This window comes from Mustela putorius, unplaced genomic scaffold (assembly GCF_011764305.1).
Source record: "Mustela putorius furo isolate JIRA1106 unplaced genomic scaffold, ASM1176430v1.1 tig00003834_pilon_pilon_pilon, whole genome shotgun sequence".
NCBI lineage: Eukaryota > Metazoa > Chordata > Mammalia > Carnivora > Mustelidae > Mustela > Mustela putorius.
The window spans coordinates 81983806-82001011 of NW_025421987.1; the positions used below are offsets into that span (position 1 = coordinate 81983806).

At 35.5% G+C, this 17206-nt stretch overlaps 2 protein-coding genes and 1 long non-coding RNA gene across 5 annotated transcripts in view; 1 reads left to right on the forward strand and 2 right to left on the reverse strand.

The window, feature by feature from the left end:
* Window positions 1-3201, reverse strand: part of LOC106005110 — a 70883-nt gene extending 67682 nt beyond the window's left edge. Inside the window, exons 1-2 of the long non-coding RNA XR_001178270.2 lie at window positions 3108-3201; window positions 575-666 (exon numbers count right to left, since the gene is read on the reverse strand). This is a non-coding gene — a long non-coding RNA (uncharacterized LOC106005110). The remainder of the gene's footprint in view (window positions 1-574; window positions 667-3107) is intronic.
* Window positions 3202-3244: 43 nt separating this feature from the next.
* TTC14 (tetratricopeptide repeat domain 14) lies at window positions 3245-13000 on the forward strand. 3 transcript variants are annotated; one of them, XM_013052548.2, is made up of 12 exons: window positions 3245-3563; window positions 4050-4171; window positions 4283-4482; window positions 5397-5481; window positions 5646-5775; window positions 6035-6190; window positions 6817-6888; window positions 7271-7390; window positions 7494-7616; window positions 9779-9896; window positions 10828-10937; window positions 11744-13000. In XM_013052548.2, exons 1-12 carry the CDS (start codon window positions 3403-3405, stop codon window positions 12651-12653), a joined length of 2307 nt encoding a protein of 768 aa, XP_012908002.1. In that variant the 5' UTR covers window positions 3245-3402; the 3' UTR covers window positions 12654-13000. The 3 variants fall into 3 exon arrangements, 2 of the variants coding, with proteins under 2 accessions (XP_012908002.1, XP_004745127.1); XM_004745070.3 differs by having other exon boundaries at window positions 3246-3563; window positions 4047-4171; XR_006609159.1 differs by lacking the exon at window positions 11744-13000 and having other exon boundaries at window positions 4047-4171; window positions 9779-10400; window positions 10828-10884.
* Window positions 13001-15072: 2072 nt separating this feature from the next.
* CCDC39 (coiled-coil domain containing 39) overlaps window positions 15073-17206 on the reverse strand; it is a 52720-nt gene continuing 50586 nt past the window's right edge. The window contains exon 20 of the mRNA XM_004745071.3: window positions 15073-16589. Coding sequence (XP_004745128.1) covers window positions 16436-16589 — 154 coding nt within the window. The 3' untranslated portion in view covers window positions 15073-16435. The remainder of the gene's footprint in view (window positions 16590-17206) is intronic.

Below are 17206 nucleotides of genomic sequence, written 5' to 3' on the forward strand. Positions count from 1 at the left end.
AGAACTAGAAAAAAACCAGTCTACAGATTTTGTATGAAGTCATAGGTTATTTGTGTAAGTCCTTCCTATGTGGCAATAAACAAGTTTCTGAGATCCAGATACACCTCATCTTTTACATATTGTCTCACTAGAAGCTCTGCATGTTATTTTGGGAAACTTGGGGGAGCCAAGAAAAGCTACTTTAAGATATGCTGCTTTTGCCTTTACTTTTTGTGACTACCTTGCTCTAGCTAAGTTTTTAGCACAGGCATTTAGTCTGTGTGTGTGTATTCTCACACAGAAGAAACAGGGTCTCTTCCCACCAATATACAGTCTACCTGAAATGATACACATAATTAAAATGCCTGTAACTAAAATATCTCTACCTACCCGAATTTCACACTCGCTGTTTCCAGAACACATCTTTCTTTCTCACATCTCTACCTCTCTAATTATATTGCTCCCAACTCCTGCAAAGCACATACTTGCCTCCCTCTCTCCTCTCTTACCCCCATCAACTCCCAGTACTTCATCTCCCAGAAAAATAAGGGATCTAAGCAGACAACTAGTAGGTGTCCACAACAATAGTACTTACCACATGACCCACTTCTTCTTATGTCTAATCCTTTATTGGACTGTGCACCACTTAAAAATCAGGAGTTGTTTTCATTTTTCTATCTCCAAGGCCTAGAGAGTATGTTAAAAGACATACATATATGTTTATTTAAAAATTCAATTTGATACCACATTAAAATGGGCCCAGGATCAGACACCAAAGATCTGACTGTCTTGAATGCCTTACCTCACTTCCGTCCCATATAGTCATTTGATTATTCATACCCTTAATCTGGAAAACTAATCAAAAAATATTTTTAAAAGAATCTTTTAAAGGTCAGTAAACAAAAAATTAAAGAAAGAAGTGAAAGAAAAGTGTTTTCTGTCTATGTCTGCCTTGAGAAATCCTGCACATGGGACAAGTTTCTCCAAAATGAATTTCTCCAAAATGCTACTGTTTACTTTTGTTCAAGAGGACTGTACTAAACTATCCATATTTAAGTGGCACAGATTTTTAATATAGTGAAATAAAACAAAGTCATATTATCTCAAAATCAGAGAAAGTTAGGCCTTGTATATGATAAATATCCTCTCTTTCCCCTCACATCCTCTCCTCACTCCCTCCAGTCCTATGTCAACCACATAGTGCTCAGTCCCCTCCAAAGTCAAAGTATATCTATCCCAGCAGAAAATTAGCTCAAGTCCATCCATAACTGAAAAAGGCCTAACCCCATGCTGTGGGAGTAGTATTTGGAATGTGAAGACTAAGGTTGTCTCTGGCACTTAACTACTGCTGGCCCATTCAAGGCCAACACCAGCCAAAGATAGGACCCAGCTTGAGTCTTGATTATCACTGCTATGTACACAGCAAGCATTTGATAAATTTCACTCTTGAGGAACACTGCTTACCCTCTAAAAGCAGTTACTTTCTCCTGTTTCCATGCCCATACCTCAGCAATTTTAGATATTCAAGACATGGAGTCATTGTTTACTAGGCTGTTAAAATTAGGAAAAACAATAGACAAATCCTATAGTGATGAAGGAATGTTCTACTCAAGAATGGCTTCACAAGTTGGCTCTCTCAGGATAAGGGCCACTGTCTTCGCATCTGATTCTCAGATGCTGGGCTTCTCAGTCCCTCCAGAGATAATTAGATCCTTAATAACAGATCAACTCTAATGAAAATAATGTAACTTACCGGAATATCTACATAGTTCATTTTTGTGGTTGGCTTTCAGTGACAGTACCATCTTTCCTAATATCAGCCATTCTCTAGAACTGTAGCTTAACACCAATCAGTCTGTACCATTAAGTAAACTTTCCTCATAGTGGCTTAAAATGTATTGTTTTTTAAACTTGCATCTTTCTTCGTTGCATCTTCTCAAGTCTCCGTAAATGATTTGTCTGGATTTTTCACAAAATAGTGTGAAAGAATACACTGTATTCTGGACTGGGTCTTCTATGCAGGTGATGAGACAGTGAAAACACATAGCTGGAGATGAGGCAGAGTAACTGCTACTGTTTACTTTTGTTCAAGAGGACTGTACTAAACAATCCATATTTAAGTGGCACAGATTTTAATATAGTGAAATAAAACAAAGTCATATTATCTCAAAATCAGAGAAAGTTAGGCCTTGTATATGATAAATATCCTCTTACTCTTTCCAGCAACGGCGTTTGTGAAGATCTATTAAGACCAAGGTTGGAGGGGCGCCTGGGTGGCTCAGTGGGTTAAAGCCTCTGCCTTGTCTCAGGTCATGATCAAGCCCCGCATCAGGCTCTCTGCTCAGCGGGGAGCCTGCTTCCTCCTCACTCTCTGCCTACTTGTGATCTGTCCGTCAAATAAATAAATAAATCTTTAAAGACCGAGGTTGGAACCCTAACTATAACGTTTACCAAGTGAGTGACAATGAGCAATTTATTGAGACTCTCAGGCCTGTTTCCTTAACCTCTAAAGGGGGAGTAAAATGAATTAAGGTAATTAGGTTCTCAAGTCAATAACGGGGGATGGGAAGAAGGGGAGGAGAGAGGGGGAGGAGGGGAAGCCTAAATCACAATTACCTTTGTAAATCACTTTAATTATCTATAGTTTATTGACTTTAATGTATACAACACTACACTGTATATCTTATGGGCACTACGTTTTTAGAAGCCACAAACTAAAATAAAAAAGAATGCATATATGCATATGTCTAGACATTAAAGCCATTCTGATTTTAAGCTAACTTTAAAAATGACTACAATGAATGGAGTATGGATAGAGAACACAATTCCGGTGCTTAATAAATGTTAGTGTCCTTCCTTTCTTCTGGGCTTAGATTACCAAAAACTCTCCCACAGCAGTCATTTTTACGTGGTTATGTCTGAGATGCGGACAGTGACTTAACCAGCGAGTACTCTGAAGGAAGAAACTTTGAAACTCGTTTGGGGTTCTCACCCTGGCACTGGAACTTAAAAGCGCCCCAGTAAACAGGTGGATGAATTATTACTTAGCCTAGATTAAAGCCCAGGCCGTCTCAACGTAAAAATAATAACACCACAGAAATTTTAAAAAACAAACTTCACATCACTACCTCGAAGCGGTACGCAGCCCTTAACTCAGGAAATGCTTAGCCCAGTGCTTCCGGCTTCCGTAGTCTCGCTCCATTTCGCGAGACCGAGGCGGAGCTTCTCCGCGCAGCTCCTCGGTGCCGCCGCTTGGGGCGGTCCCGGAACACTTCCGGGAGACGGCTGTGTAAGTGTCCGTGATGTGCGCTTCCGGCCTCTTGCAGGCTCATTCCTTAGCCTCCGGGACCACCAGGCTGAAGTAGTGGGTACGGAGCGGGGTACTAGCGGTCCACCTGTCGTTGGGTCCAGCAGCCTCTAACCATGGACCGGGACCTTCTGCGGCAGTCACTGAACTACCACGGGCCGTCCCTGCTATCCCTGCTCCGCAGCGAACAGCAGGACAATCCGCACTTCCGGAGCCTCCTGGGGTCGGCGGCCGAGCCTGCCCGGGGACCGGCGCTCCAGCAGCAGTTACAGGGCAGGTAATGGGACGGAGGGCTGCGCCGCTGCGAGACCGGGGAGGGGACGCAGGTCGGGGCCCCAGTGCTGCAGCCGGGTGACTGAGTCGAGAACGAGCAGAGCCGCGGCCGCGAGCACGTGAGGATTTGCGGAGCTGCTGCAGAGGGCGGGTTGGAGAAGGCTCCGCTCTCTGGGAGTGAGGGAAAGGGGGGATGTGGGCTGAACTTTTTTCTTCGGTACTGCGTAGCAGAGGTACGGAATCTTTAGCCAGAATCCCTTGGGCTTCGTTATCGGGAGCTTCGGGAGTTACTTTGTAACTTTCCTCGCCCTCCACCTACAGGCTGGCGAATGAGGGAATCCCTGATTAAAACTTTTTCTTGGAGGATGTACGGTCCGGAGCTTAGGATGGACCCGATTGGGCGATGAAAACCATGAACTTATAAGCTTGGATGTACTGAAAGGTTTTGCCCATAAACCAGTTTTCATAAATTTTGTTTCCTTTTAAGAAGAGAGAAGAGAGTGGACAACATTGAAATACAAAAATTCATTTCCAAGAAAGCGGATTTGCTTTTTGCACTTTCCTGGAAATCGAATGCACCTGCAACATCTGAAGTCAATGAAGACAACGAAGGTGAGTTTTGTTAAAACATTTTGATTGCGGTTTGGGGTATTTTACTGCACCTGGGATGAAGCAAAGTACAATGCTCTTGTTAGTAATTTTCCTTTTTTTTTTTTTTTTCAGATGGTTATGCAGTCATGCCACCTTTAGAGCAGTTCATGGAGATACCTAGTATGGACCGGAGAGAGCTGTTTTTCCGAGATATCGAGCGGGGTGATATAGTGATTGGAAGAATAAGTTCCATTCGGGAATTTGGGTTTTTCATGGTGTTGATTTGTTTAGGCAGTGGCGTCATAAGAGATATATCTCACTTAGAAATCACAGTAAGTTACTTTTCAGTTATTTGATTGCTTCTGTTTTTGGTAAGAGTCCTGTCAATGCAAGAATTATGTCTTGCATCCACTTGTGCTTGGGTGTACGATGCTGACACAGTTTTGAAAAATAAATATTAACTGGAGAAAAAGTATGTTTTCCTTTTTAAAAAATGGTAACGATTATCTAGTTAGTTTCCTCCTCTATTTCTGGTTTCTGGAGGTTTATTTGGTTCCTTTGGTTGGCAGGGATAGGGTCCTTCTTTAAATGCTCAGAGATATCAGTGGATATGGTGAGAGTGGTTGGTATACCAGGCATATTTCTTCTAGCGGAACATGTTCTTATTTAGTATTTGGAATTAGACACCTACATGTGGATAATTTGGAAACAAATTTCTTATTTTTATATTTACAGTAGTTAAATGTAAATTATTTGTACACATACATTATAAGATACTTTGCCAAAGATGAATTGTCTTGAATTTGAAATAGTGTGTTAATTTAAAAGATTTGATAATTTGCTGTCTGTCAAGGCAGATGATCCAGGAAGAAAAAGCAGAATAGACTGGATAACGGACATAAACTTTGGAGAATTCACATTTAATTTTCATTAGAATTCTACTTTCTGGACAGTTTCACATTTTTCTTTAACAAGTATAAAATATAAAATATAAAAATATTGTTTCATAATCCGTATTTATATTTGGTTCCTGAAACTAATTGCAAATTTCATGAGATTTTAATTTTTGAACTGAACCAGAAAACTTGTTTTACTATGTTTGGGTACAGGCATTGCTTATAATTAAAATCCTTATTTTAGAGTGCTAGTTTTTTTTTTAACATTCTTGTCAACTATTAGCTGATTGTACTGAACAACTAGGGTAAAAAATTATACTTCTGGCATTTTAAAATACTTCTCCTTGCAGGCTCTCTGTCCATTAAGAGATGTACCTTCTCATAGTAACCATGGGGATCCTTTATCATATTACCAAACTGGTGACATTATTCGAGGTGATCATTTTCATCATATTAATAAAAAAGTAACATTTCTCAGATTTTTGTTTATGTTAATTTGGAAAATCTGTCTAATGAGAGTAGTGTTTGGAAAGATTTATGTATTTTTATGTTAGTTTGCATTTTCTTGTTAATCAGCTTAGTTTCCTTATTTTTTTAAGCTGGAATCAAAGATATTGACAGATACCATGAAAAGCTTGCAGTGTCTCTGTATAGCTCATCTCTTCCACCACATCTGTCTGGTATTAAATTAGGTGTAATTAGTTCTGAAGAGCTTCCTTTATACTACAGGTAACCTATCTACATGATTTAAAGAAATTAATTACAAAACAGTTCTTGATTAAAAAATAGCACATTATGTCCAATTTCTAAAATTAATTTCTCTTATTTCAAAATATGCTCATTTTATTTTTATAATCCTTAAGAAGCCAAAATAATATTTCCATACCTTCATGTATAAAAATGATATGAGTATTTCTTTTATAGAAATGGGACATACTAATTATGTTTGTCATTTTTATATTTTGTTCCATGTGTTTTGTTGTTTTAGGAAAAGTGTTGAACTAAATAGCAATTCTTTGGAATCCTATGAAAATATCATGCAGAGTTCCTTGGGATTTGCTAATCCAGGAGTAGTTGAATTCCTTCTAGGAAAACTAGGAATAGATGAATCTAATCCACCATCTTTAATGAGAGGTTTGCAAAGGTATAGTATATTAGTTATTATTAAGTGGTAAGGTAAATGGTGCTGAGCTCAAAATCTATATAACTCAGAGACATATTTGACTATTTTAAGCCTGATGGCAGCAATATGCCAAAGAGTGAATGAACCAGGTGATCCCAGTTTCCTTCTGGAATGGACTCTGTTGTGATTACATGTATAGAGAAAGACGAACAAAGTTTATAAGAATGTTTATATATTTATGTTAAAAATACTGTTGAATAATAATAGTCATTCCTGAGAATTTAAGAATATTGTTTTATATGAGAGGGAAGTAAACCATAAGGGACTCTTAATAAAAACTGAGGGTTGATGGAGGGGAAGTTAGGAGGAGATGGCCTAAATGAGTGATGGGTATTAAGGAGGGCACCTGTGTTGAGTGCTGTGTATTATATGGAAGTGATGAATCACAAAATTCTACTTCTGAAACCAGTATTCCACGCTACGTTAACTAATTAGAATTTAAATAAAAATTTGAAAAAAAAATACTGTTTTGTGGATGGAATATAAATTTTTTGCCTGGGATTTACTTTTGCGGTGTTGAATTTTTATCTATAAAGTATTACCCAAAAAAAGAAATGTATCGTTTGACTTTGATTTTCTTTGAATAGCAAAAACTTTTCTGAAGAAGATTTTGCTTCTGCATTAAGGAAGAAACAGTCTGCATCTTGGGCTTTAAAATGGTATGAAAACTTTGTTTTTCAACAATTGCATTATCTAGTCTAAAAGGCAGTAATTTTTAAGTCATTATTAAGACCAAATTCATTTATAAATGAATTGAAATGATGCCTTTTGACATTAACTTTTTTGTAGGTGTAAATGGTGTTATAAATTTAAGAGACTTAACCATTTTCCATGTTTTTCAAAAGGAATTAGTATATTGTTGTATTGATTTCATAAATATTTGTTAATGAAATTATCCAAAAGCAGGGTACTTCCTAGGTATATTGAGAGTACTGAAGACTAAATATTAACCACATTAGATTTGTTATAAAAATTTATTCATGCTAACATTGTTTGGATATTCTGAGAAATGTGTGTGATGCTTTACAAATATCTTTTTAGTGTGAAGATTGGAGTTGATTATTTTAAGGTTGGACGCCATGTAGATGCTATGAATGAATACAATAAGGCTCTGGAAATAGACAAACAAAATGTGGAAGCTTTGGTAGCTCGTGGAGCATTGTAAGTGAATCACAGCTTTTAAGGAATATTGATAAGATAAATGTGTATAAGATTTATGAGTAGCTCACAAGATAAATTCTCCTAATTTATTTCCTATCTCTAGATATGCAACAAAAGGAAGTCTGAACAAAGCAATTGAAGATTTTGAGCTTGCATTGGAAAACTGTCCAACTCATAGGAATGCAAGAAAATACCTCTGCCAGACACTTGTAGAAAGAGGAGGGCAGTAAGTAAGATTTTGTTTAAAATTAAGTAGAGATCTAATGTTCATCCAACTACTATAAATAAAATCTTGTACTTAACATAAGGAAATAGCATCTTTAACTCAATTCAGAACACCCTTAGTTTCAATTTTGGTTTAAAATGTTTTTCAAATGTAGTCCTCTTTAAGCTTTTTAGTCTTTTTTTCCGTATTACTGAGGTTCTTTATGATTGGAGTTTGGAGATATTTTAGTGTCTTAAGTTTATTGTTCTGAACATCTGTTTTCATTATGTAAAAGACAAGAAATTAAGTACTCTTTTCCTGGACATACAGAAGAAGTTTTTGTTTTAAACTGAGGGTTGCTAGAGTGGAGGGCGGGGTAGGAGGGATGGAGTGGCTGGGTGATGGACATTGGAGAGGGTATGTGCTGTGGTGAGCATTGTGAATTGTGTAGGACTGATGAATCACAGACCTGTACCCCTGAAACAAATAATATATTATATGTTAAATAAATAAAATTAAAATAAAAAGTTTTTGTTTTAGTAGGAATTTGATTTCTAATTCTTTTCTCATTCTGGTAATATAATGCCAGAAGTATGAATTGAGAGTTCTGCAGTTAATTGTGACTATTTTGCTCTTATGTTTGCTGTTTGCTCTGCTCTATGCAGTAAAATCCACAAACTCAGATTAAATGGAAGAGCAAATCATTAAGAACAAACCCTGCAATTTTTGTTACTATTCTGATATGCTGGCAAAATACCTAGCATAGTACTTGTGTTATAAATATTTAATGACTAATGGGCTAGTCTAATTCCTAAAATATTGTGAAGAAATAATATTCCATTATAAATAATTTTAGTAAGTCTGCTTTAATAATTAAGAATTTATAACAATAGTATCTTTTTGCAGCTAATTTTTTTAAATAGGATTATCTTCTTTCTGTTTCTTGAATTTGCCTAATTAATCCAGTTTGTATGATCATTCCAGAATTCCACATAAAGGAGTTTTGCAATATTTGTTTTTAATTCAACTTTAACTTTAGACTCAAGTGACTGTAGCAGCTTTTTACTTTCTCACTAGGTAGATAGTTACTAAAATATGGCTGTCTTATTACCCACATATTGGTTTCTTCTGGCTCAGTGGATAGCAACGTGATCTGTATGTTATCCAAGCCAGAAATGTTAATAGCTGATCCCTTTCTGCCCATATCCAGTCTGCTACAAAAGTGATCCTGTTGAAGCCCTTGGATTTTTGTGGGGTTGGGTTTTTTGTTTTGGGTTTTTTTTTCTTTTTCCTACTGTTAAAAAACTGAAAATATTTTCCAAATTCTTTTCTGCTCTGTATACACTTCCTGATTCCAATTTTTCATAGCAGAGACATGAGTTTCATCTAATAATTCTTTCTGCCAGCTAGTTGTGATATAACATGTATGTGTTGGTATTTCCAACTTCATCAGTGAATTTTCCTGGAAAATTTTCTGCAGAAAGGAAAATTCTTAATAAACTACTAGGAAAAACCAACCTGTGTAATTCTATGCTAAAGCTCAAGATTATACTAAATTTAGAAAAGACATTAGCTAATTGTGTTTTCATGTATCATACTGAAATCCCAAAGCTGGACATACAATATGGCTTTAGTTACCAGTAATGAATTGCTACTTTTTTTTTAATTGAGATATAATTGGCATATAACATTAGATTCAGATGTACAACGATGATTTGCTGCATATATATATATTTCAAAATAATTACCAAAACATTTGGTTAACATCTCTCATCACATATAGTTAACAATTTTTTTTTTAAAGATATACTCTTAGCTATATTCAAGTATGTAATATAGTATTACTAACCAAAGTCACCATGCTATACATTACATCCCCAGGACTTACTTATCTTTTAACTGAAAATTGTACATATTGACCACCTTCAGACATTTCACCAGCACCCTCCCAACCCCACACAACCACCTGTCTGTTCTCTGTATCTGTGAGTTTAGATTTTTTGTTTTATGGGATCTTTTTACCAAAGAAATAGCAGTAAGAAGTACATGATTTAGGAAATGCTAAATTTGGAAAATGTTACTAAACATGGCTATTCTCTAATAAGTTCTCTCATATAAGCTTCTGATCTATATGCATATTTGAGGGTTTTTTTTTTTATTTTTTTTTTTTGTTTCAAATTTAGGTTAGAAGAAGAAGAAAAGTTTTTAAATGCTGAAAGTTACTATAAGAAAGCTTTGGCTTTGGATGAGACTTTTAAAGATGCAGAGGATGCTTTGCAGAAGCTTCATAAATATATGCAGGTGATTCTTTATTTCCTCTTAGAAATTTAGTGATACTTGAAATTGATACCCAAACTTAACTTTCTTACAAGGAATACTATTCTAGATTACTTAGTCAAGACATTATGAAAACTGTCTTTTTAGATACAGCTTCTACTTGGGTTTGACAGTACTTCATAGTTCCTTTGTAGTTGGTACCCAAAAGTAAAAATAGCCCTATGAGAAATTCCTACTGCCTGCATGTGGTATGTGGTTTTCCGAACTATCCTTGTAGTGAGCTTTCCTAGTAGTTACAAATTCAGTGCTGTTGCTATAATTGAGCTAATTATAAATATCTCTTTGAGAAATATTTTAAATTGCCTTTTCCTGTAATACTGATGATGATGTTTTCTCATGCATTTTCTTCTGAATTGGACCATTGCTGCTGTGTCTGTGACATCTGGTGCTGCTCATCCCCATCCTCAAACTGGAAAATGATTTCTTATGTAATCATGCGTCCAACTGGGCTGTGCTATTTTTTAAATGGTTTGTATTTGAACATGGTGGTTCCTCCCTCAATTCACCTTAATGGAATTTATTTGAATTTTATTTTATAAATTTGCATCCTGTCTAAATTTTTCAATTTTTTTAAAAAATAATTTTTCATGTATTATTTATTTTATTTTTTTCCCTTTCTTGCACTCTGGGTCATGGGTACCAATGCAATGGCTTCCCCTTTTTTCATGGAATACCAACTGCAATATGGTCCTCGATGCTGTTCTGGCTATTCCAATGATTAATGCCAAACACTTGTATGATTAATTTTTACATGTTAAAAATACTTAATGCTGGATATATGGTGATTTGGGTGTACCCCATTTGGTTTCTGGTGGGGGGGGTCTTTTGGAAACTGGGTTTTATATATTCTGCTATTTTTAACGTGTGGTTTTTTCCGATATCTGGGTTCTAAAAGAAATCTTTGGAATTAAGAGAAAAACAAGCTGAGAAGGAAGAAAAGCAGAAAACAAAGAAAATAGAAACAAGTGCAGAAAAGTTGCGTAAGCTCTTAAAAGAGGAGAAAAGGTAAACTATAATATTTAGTATTTTTTTAACTTAAAGCAGCTACTGAGTTGAACCACAGTGCCATATGGAGGTTAAAGTAAGTAAAAAAAAAAGTATTAACATAACCAGTGATACATCGTAAGTATGTGTACCACAAATTTTTCTGTAAAAGAAAGAAAGCAAAGTGGAATCTAAAGGTAAAATTCTGCCCCCCAAAAAGAAAAATCTTAAAATATATAATAGATTGTTTTAATTATCTGTATTTGGGGAGAAGTGTTTTAGAACTAGAGCAGTGGTTCTCAACTGGGGGTGCCTTTTTTCCCCCAGGGACATTTTTGGTCATCATAACCGGTGAAGTAGTACTAACATCTAGTAGATAGAGGTCAGGGATGCTGCTAAACATCCTATAGTGATACCCCTGCCTCTACCATCACCCTGCCTTCCTAACAAAGAATTATTCAGGTGAAAACGTCAATAGTGCTGAGGTGGAGAAACTATTAGAGGTAGCAGATATAAAACTTTGTTTCTCTCCTTCATACATTCAGATGGACTTAAATTTTTTTGAAAATGTTGGAAATGTGACTGTCTCTTCAGAAATAATGATCTGCTTTCAATGACAGTTATCTACACAGTATTTTTTTTTCCCAGAAGTCATGAGTGATAGTAAAATTGGATATTGTAGTAACTGAGATTTACAGTAATCACTTATCTAAAGCCACAGCTTTTATGAAACCTTTAAAGAGAACAAAGTAGAACTAGAATCTTTATGGATAATCAAGAAACATTTTTGTACTTAACATATTTGATGGGCTAACTATATTTTTTAGGCTAAAGAAGAAAAGAAGAAAATCAACTTCTTCCTCTTCAAGTGTTTCTTCTGCTGATGAATCTGATTCTTCATCATCATCCTCTTCCTCTTCTGGTCACAAAAGGCATAAGAAGCATAAGAAGAACCGTTCAGAGTCTTCTCGAAGTTCCAAAAGGCATTTAGCTAAGGCCTCCTCAAGTCAAATAGATCAGAGTAGGAAAGATGAGTGCTTCCCAGTTCCAGCCAATACTTTAGCATCTTTTCTTAACCAAAAACAAGAAGTGGAAAAACTACTGGAAAAGCAGGACAGGTTACCATATCAAAAGAAACAGGTAAAAGAGAAAGATAGATGCCCTCTCTCTTCATCTTCAGTTGAAATACCGGATGATTTTGGAGGTAGGTCTGAAGATCCAAGAGATTTTTATACTCAGGCAAGTAGTAGCAAAACTGAAAAACCATATAAATCAGAAAAACATTTTTCCAGTAAAAGAGATTACTCAGATTCCTTTTACAGGAATTCAGAGGACAAAGTGAAAACTTACGGTTATAGAAGACTTGAAAAAGATACAGAGGGAAGAAAAGAGCACTATAGAAGGTGGGAGCCAGGTTCCGTGAGGCATTCCACTTCACCAGCAAGCTCAGACTACTCTTGTAAGTCAGTTGAAAAATATAAAAAATACAGTTATTCTGGATCACGTGATTTCAGTAGACATGAGCAAAGATATCCATTACATAAAAATCAAGGAGAATATGAAGTAGAGAGTAGTTATGAGGAGGACATTAAAACAGAGGTTCCAGAAGCAGATGGACTAAATAGAAAAGAGCAGTCAGAAAGTGGAATTAAAAAAAATTTACCTCAAAATTTACTCAATATATTTAATCAGATAGCTGCATTTGAGAAAGAAAAAGGAAATAAGCCAAAAAATTAATATGCCGGGGGATTCAGCACCATTACACAAAGGCTGTTAATGAAAGTTTTAGGTCTTCTAGTCTAGAAGAATCTCTGCTCCTAAAGCTATTTGTAGAGACTACAGAAAGCAGATACTTTTTTAGCTGTTCTCAAAGTATATTTGATTCAGTTGTGGGTCTCCTCACAGCTTGATTTTTTAGGCTTTTCATGTGTATGTTTCCATATACTATTTCTTACTGTAATGATTTAAACTTCACCTAAAAATAATTCTCAAAGTATTGCTTCCTCTCTGTATTATAGTGTATGAGAATTCCTTGGGTTCACCTTATCCTGCTGCTTGAGAAAAAATTAAATTTGTTCATTGAACACTTGGATTGTTTTCTTCAAAAATTATTTCATTGTCTTTTCTGTTAAATTTTCTTTTCCCTCAGCTTTTGAAAGAGATACACAGTATTTGATTGTTCCTTAAGTACCATTTTATTATTGATCATTTATTTAAATATCAAAACTTTTTGTATAACTTCTAAGATTATATACCGATTACCTGTCTTGCCTAATTGACTTCTAAAGCTTGATTTAATTAAAAATGATTTTTGTGCCAGCTTAACAAGTACTTTAGGAATAAAGCCATGAAAAGTTGAATAGGGACTCATTTTGCTTTTCTCTCTCTCTTTTTAAACCTTATTGTTAGCAGTATAGCCCTAAGAAATTTCTTAACTTTAAATATTGGCAAGACTTAGGGACTGTATACCAGGCAAGATTAGGTCAGAATAAAAAAAGAATCCTTTTATCAAAAACAGCAGTGACAAGAGAAACACTATAAATCTGGTTTTCTCCTAAGGGAAAGAAAATTGGGAAACTGTCCTAGTATTGCGTATGTCCAGTTGGGAAGGCACTGGGCATGTTTATAATTAGCCTACAGCTGGCTTACATTTCCTTTTTTTTTTTTTTTAAGATTTTATTTATTTATTTATTTGACAGAGCACACAAGTAGGCAGAGAGGCAGGCAGAGAGAGAGGAAGCAGGCTCCCTGATGAGCAGAGAGCCCGATGCGGGACTCGATCCCAGGACCCTGAGATCATGACCTGAGCCAAAGGCAGCGGCTTAACCCACTGAGCCACCCAGGCGCCCTTTCCTCTTTTCTTAATACATCTTTCCTGACAGTTCCCTTGATACCTCCTTTTTTAGGGTCTGGTTAAATGACAAGGCCAAAAAAGCCTGGTTTTACTCAAATTCCAGCAACTATAGCTGAAAAAGATTATGAAAAATCCTCCCAAATTTGAAAACAGAGATTTGGAGATAGACATAGGAGTCATGGTTGTTGATTTATAATGATCTTTAGAATCTTTCCAATTTCAGATTCCAGTGTAAGTGACAAGAGGCCTTTAATGCTACCTCTTCAAGTCATTCTGACCGGTTGTGTCCTGTTTGTGGACTTCAGACTTAAGCGTTGGCAGCCAAATGGAAAAGCTAAAGTTTGTTTTACAGTGGAACAGAGAAACTGGTCAAAAACTATGGGTAATAGCGGTAGAAAAGTCACTCACTCATCTTTGTACAAGAAACTCTTCTTAAAAGAGTCCCTGGTTCTTTCTGTGTATTAATAGTTCCTGTATCATTCCTACATAGACCTACATAGATAGTGGTTTTTGTAAAGAGTGAACAGTATCTCAACATGGTCTTTGACCTTTAGGAATTGCTAGTACATCTTCAGTATTTTATGTACACATTTACTAAAATCTCTGAGCATCACTATCAATCAGCACTATAATTTTCTAAGGTGTCTTTGTGACTTAATGTTACATTCATATACCAGACAACTAGGATAGTACCTAATACAAGCCTGCCTGAACTTAGGAATTCCATCTTCCCCAGAGTTTCTTTCCTGGAACATAACTAAACTTCAGAGTATACAAGCCAGTTTCTAAGGATGTGTTCAGGAAACCCACCACAGCAAAAGAATATGAAGGACTGACTTACCAAGAATTGTTAGTAATTATCTTTAGCAGTTTCTTTCCTTATCATTATGTCTATAGTTTGTACACACCCAGACTGTGTCTGGACTCCCACAAATAATTTTCTAACATAATAGGTAGATGTTAAGATAACTCCACATTTGGAGATAATGGGTTTGATCCCTGTGCCACCAAATTTAGCATTATTACACATACAAGGTTGGAACTGTTTGTTTAAGAGAGTTAAATAGACTTGTATGCTGGCCCAGAACCAAAAGAACCATTTCACAAATACTGTGCTAGCCTTTGGGTGGTAACTCAGTAATAGGAGTTACTGTGCAGTTCTTATGCCAGGACCTGTACATTTTGTATGTATTTGATCATTTCAGTAAACTTGTGTAGGTAATTCTTACTGTCTCAGTATGACAAGGAAGAAAGCATAGAGAAGCAACTTTGCCAAGGTCATAGAGCTAGTAAGACAATCCCTGCCTCGGTAAAACAGTGTTTAATATTGAATTGCAAGTTCCAAGTAATTTCCAAAGTAATACAGGGCAGAGAATAATAACTTGAGCAAACACACAAAATGACCATAAAATTAATCAGTTTTTCGATCTTAAAAATCTTACGCATTTAGAACCATATTTTACAAAAATATTTTACTCATTGGATTTGGTTATAGCATTCGCTGGCTATTTCTAAAAACAATAAGATACTTAAATAACAATCAGCACAAACAGGTTTACTGCAACTTCTGCCTTTCAGAAGGAACTGTAAATGACACTTCTAAATAATTAACAACGGTTGTGACAAATTCTTTTGAGGGTTGAAGGAGAAATAGTTAAGTATATAGTTTCTAAGTATATATAGCTAAGGATTTACTTAAAAGCCAGTTTTATAATCATACTCCACACTCTCCAAGAGTTGAAAATATTGGGCTCGTGTTTTATAGTATATTAAATGGAGTAACATTCTAAATCTGGTGGTCTACCTCCACTGTAAATTTATGGGATTCCTGTTGCAAATCAAATCACACCTAGTTCTTTGTCTACTACAAGAATGTCCTGGGGAAGAAAGGTTGAAAGTACATTCTTAACTCTTTATGCTTGGCTGTATCTTAACAAAATAATGTGTTTGACTTCTTTCAAGATCAGAATTAAGTAATTCCTAGAAATTTAAGCTGCATTTTTATTAATGTGCAGTGCTCTTTCCTATTGTTTTTTTTGGGGGAGGAAATAAATGCTATTTGGGGGTTAAAATCTTTAGAATCCTACCGAAAGAAGAAACAAAAAGACTTCTCCCCCCAAAGCCCAAAAAACATGTTTCTCTGACTAAAGCAAACCTAATTTTAGGATTTTCTAGGGTAAATGAGAATTTTAGTATTATAAACTATCACAGGACAGCAAATCTTAACAAATTTCCAGAAACACTATGTCACATTAGAACTGAAGTTGTTTCATGGCTAGCATGAAATAACTGAAGCAAAGTGTTTTCTAATCTAACAAACATCAAAATAACAGTGAAAAACATCATTTTCTCTGCTTATAAAACATGTAGCCTTGTTAAAGAATCTGCTGTTACTGCTTTCCTTTTCTGTGAAGAAAATAGTATGGCAAAGGCTAAGGAAATTAAGCATTTCTTTGTCATATGTGAAACCTAAATTGCTTGACTTTTTTAACTGTTTCACATTTTCTACTAAGTAAACTTTCATCTAGTTATTGCATATTTCTAACATGATCTCAGTGGGCCTCTCATCACTCCACAGCACCCAAAAGCGTAGGGTGGAATTCACTATCTTAAAAGTAAGATTTTTGCTTTTGTGTTTACAACTTATACAAAGAGGTTGAAATGTTTATTTGCTGTCCTTTTTGTTTTTATCATTATTGGAGCTACTGGTTGCACTTGGCGGCCTAGAAATGTCAGTCACTGAAGAGGAGGCAGGGAAGTTCAGCTCTAATACTTTAATTGAAGTCTGAGAGGTAGTACTTGTGGTACTTCTCGATGACCTACAGGAAAAGAAAAACAGCACTATTTTAAATTTAATTCAAAATCTATATTACTGAAGACCCCCTCACTAATGGCATTAGATACCATAACCCCATAAGGAATTAGATAAAAAAATATATACTAGTAATACTACTAAATTTTGGAAGCATAACCATTAATGTCAAAAAATTAGTTCAAAAGAAAAAGTAATGAACATAGAGTTTCAAACTAGTTCAACAAATATTTATGAAAAAAATATTTTCAGCTATAATCAATTTAGAGGTGGAATCATTAAACATTAAAAAGGTTTTGTAAAAATCATTAAGCATAAAAAGGCCATGGGAATTTGGGTGCTGGCAAGAGTGACTATAATAATAGGTTATGTAATCTAAGCTAAAGATAAGAAAATGAGACCTATTGACAGGATAAAGTGGTGGGGTCATTTGAAAAACATAACTAGCTATACAATGCTGAAATGCTGAGATTTAAAAATACGGAAATACAGTGATGATCAGGTGATTGCTTACCATGTTTATATAGAGAGAGTTTTGTTCTATTTTAATACTATCTTTTAGGGATACCCCTTTTATATTCTGAAAGTTCTCTGTGGACAAGTGAAAAGTAAATGGCTACTAAA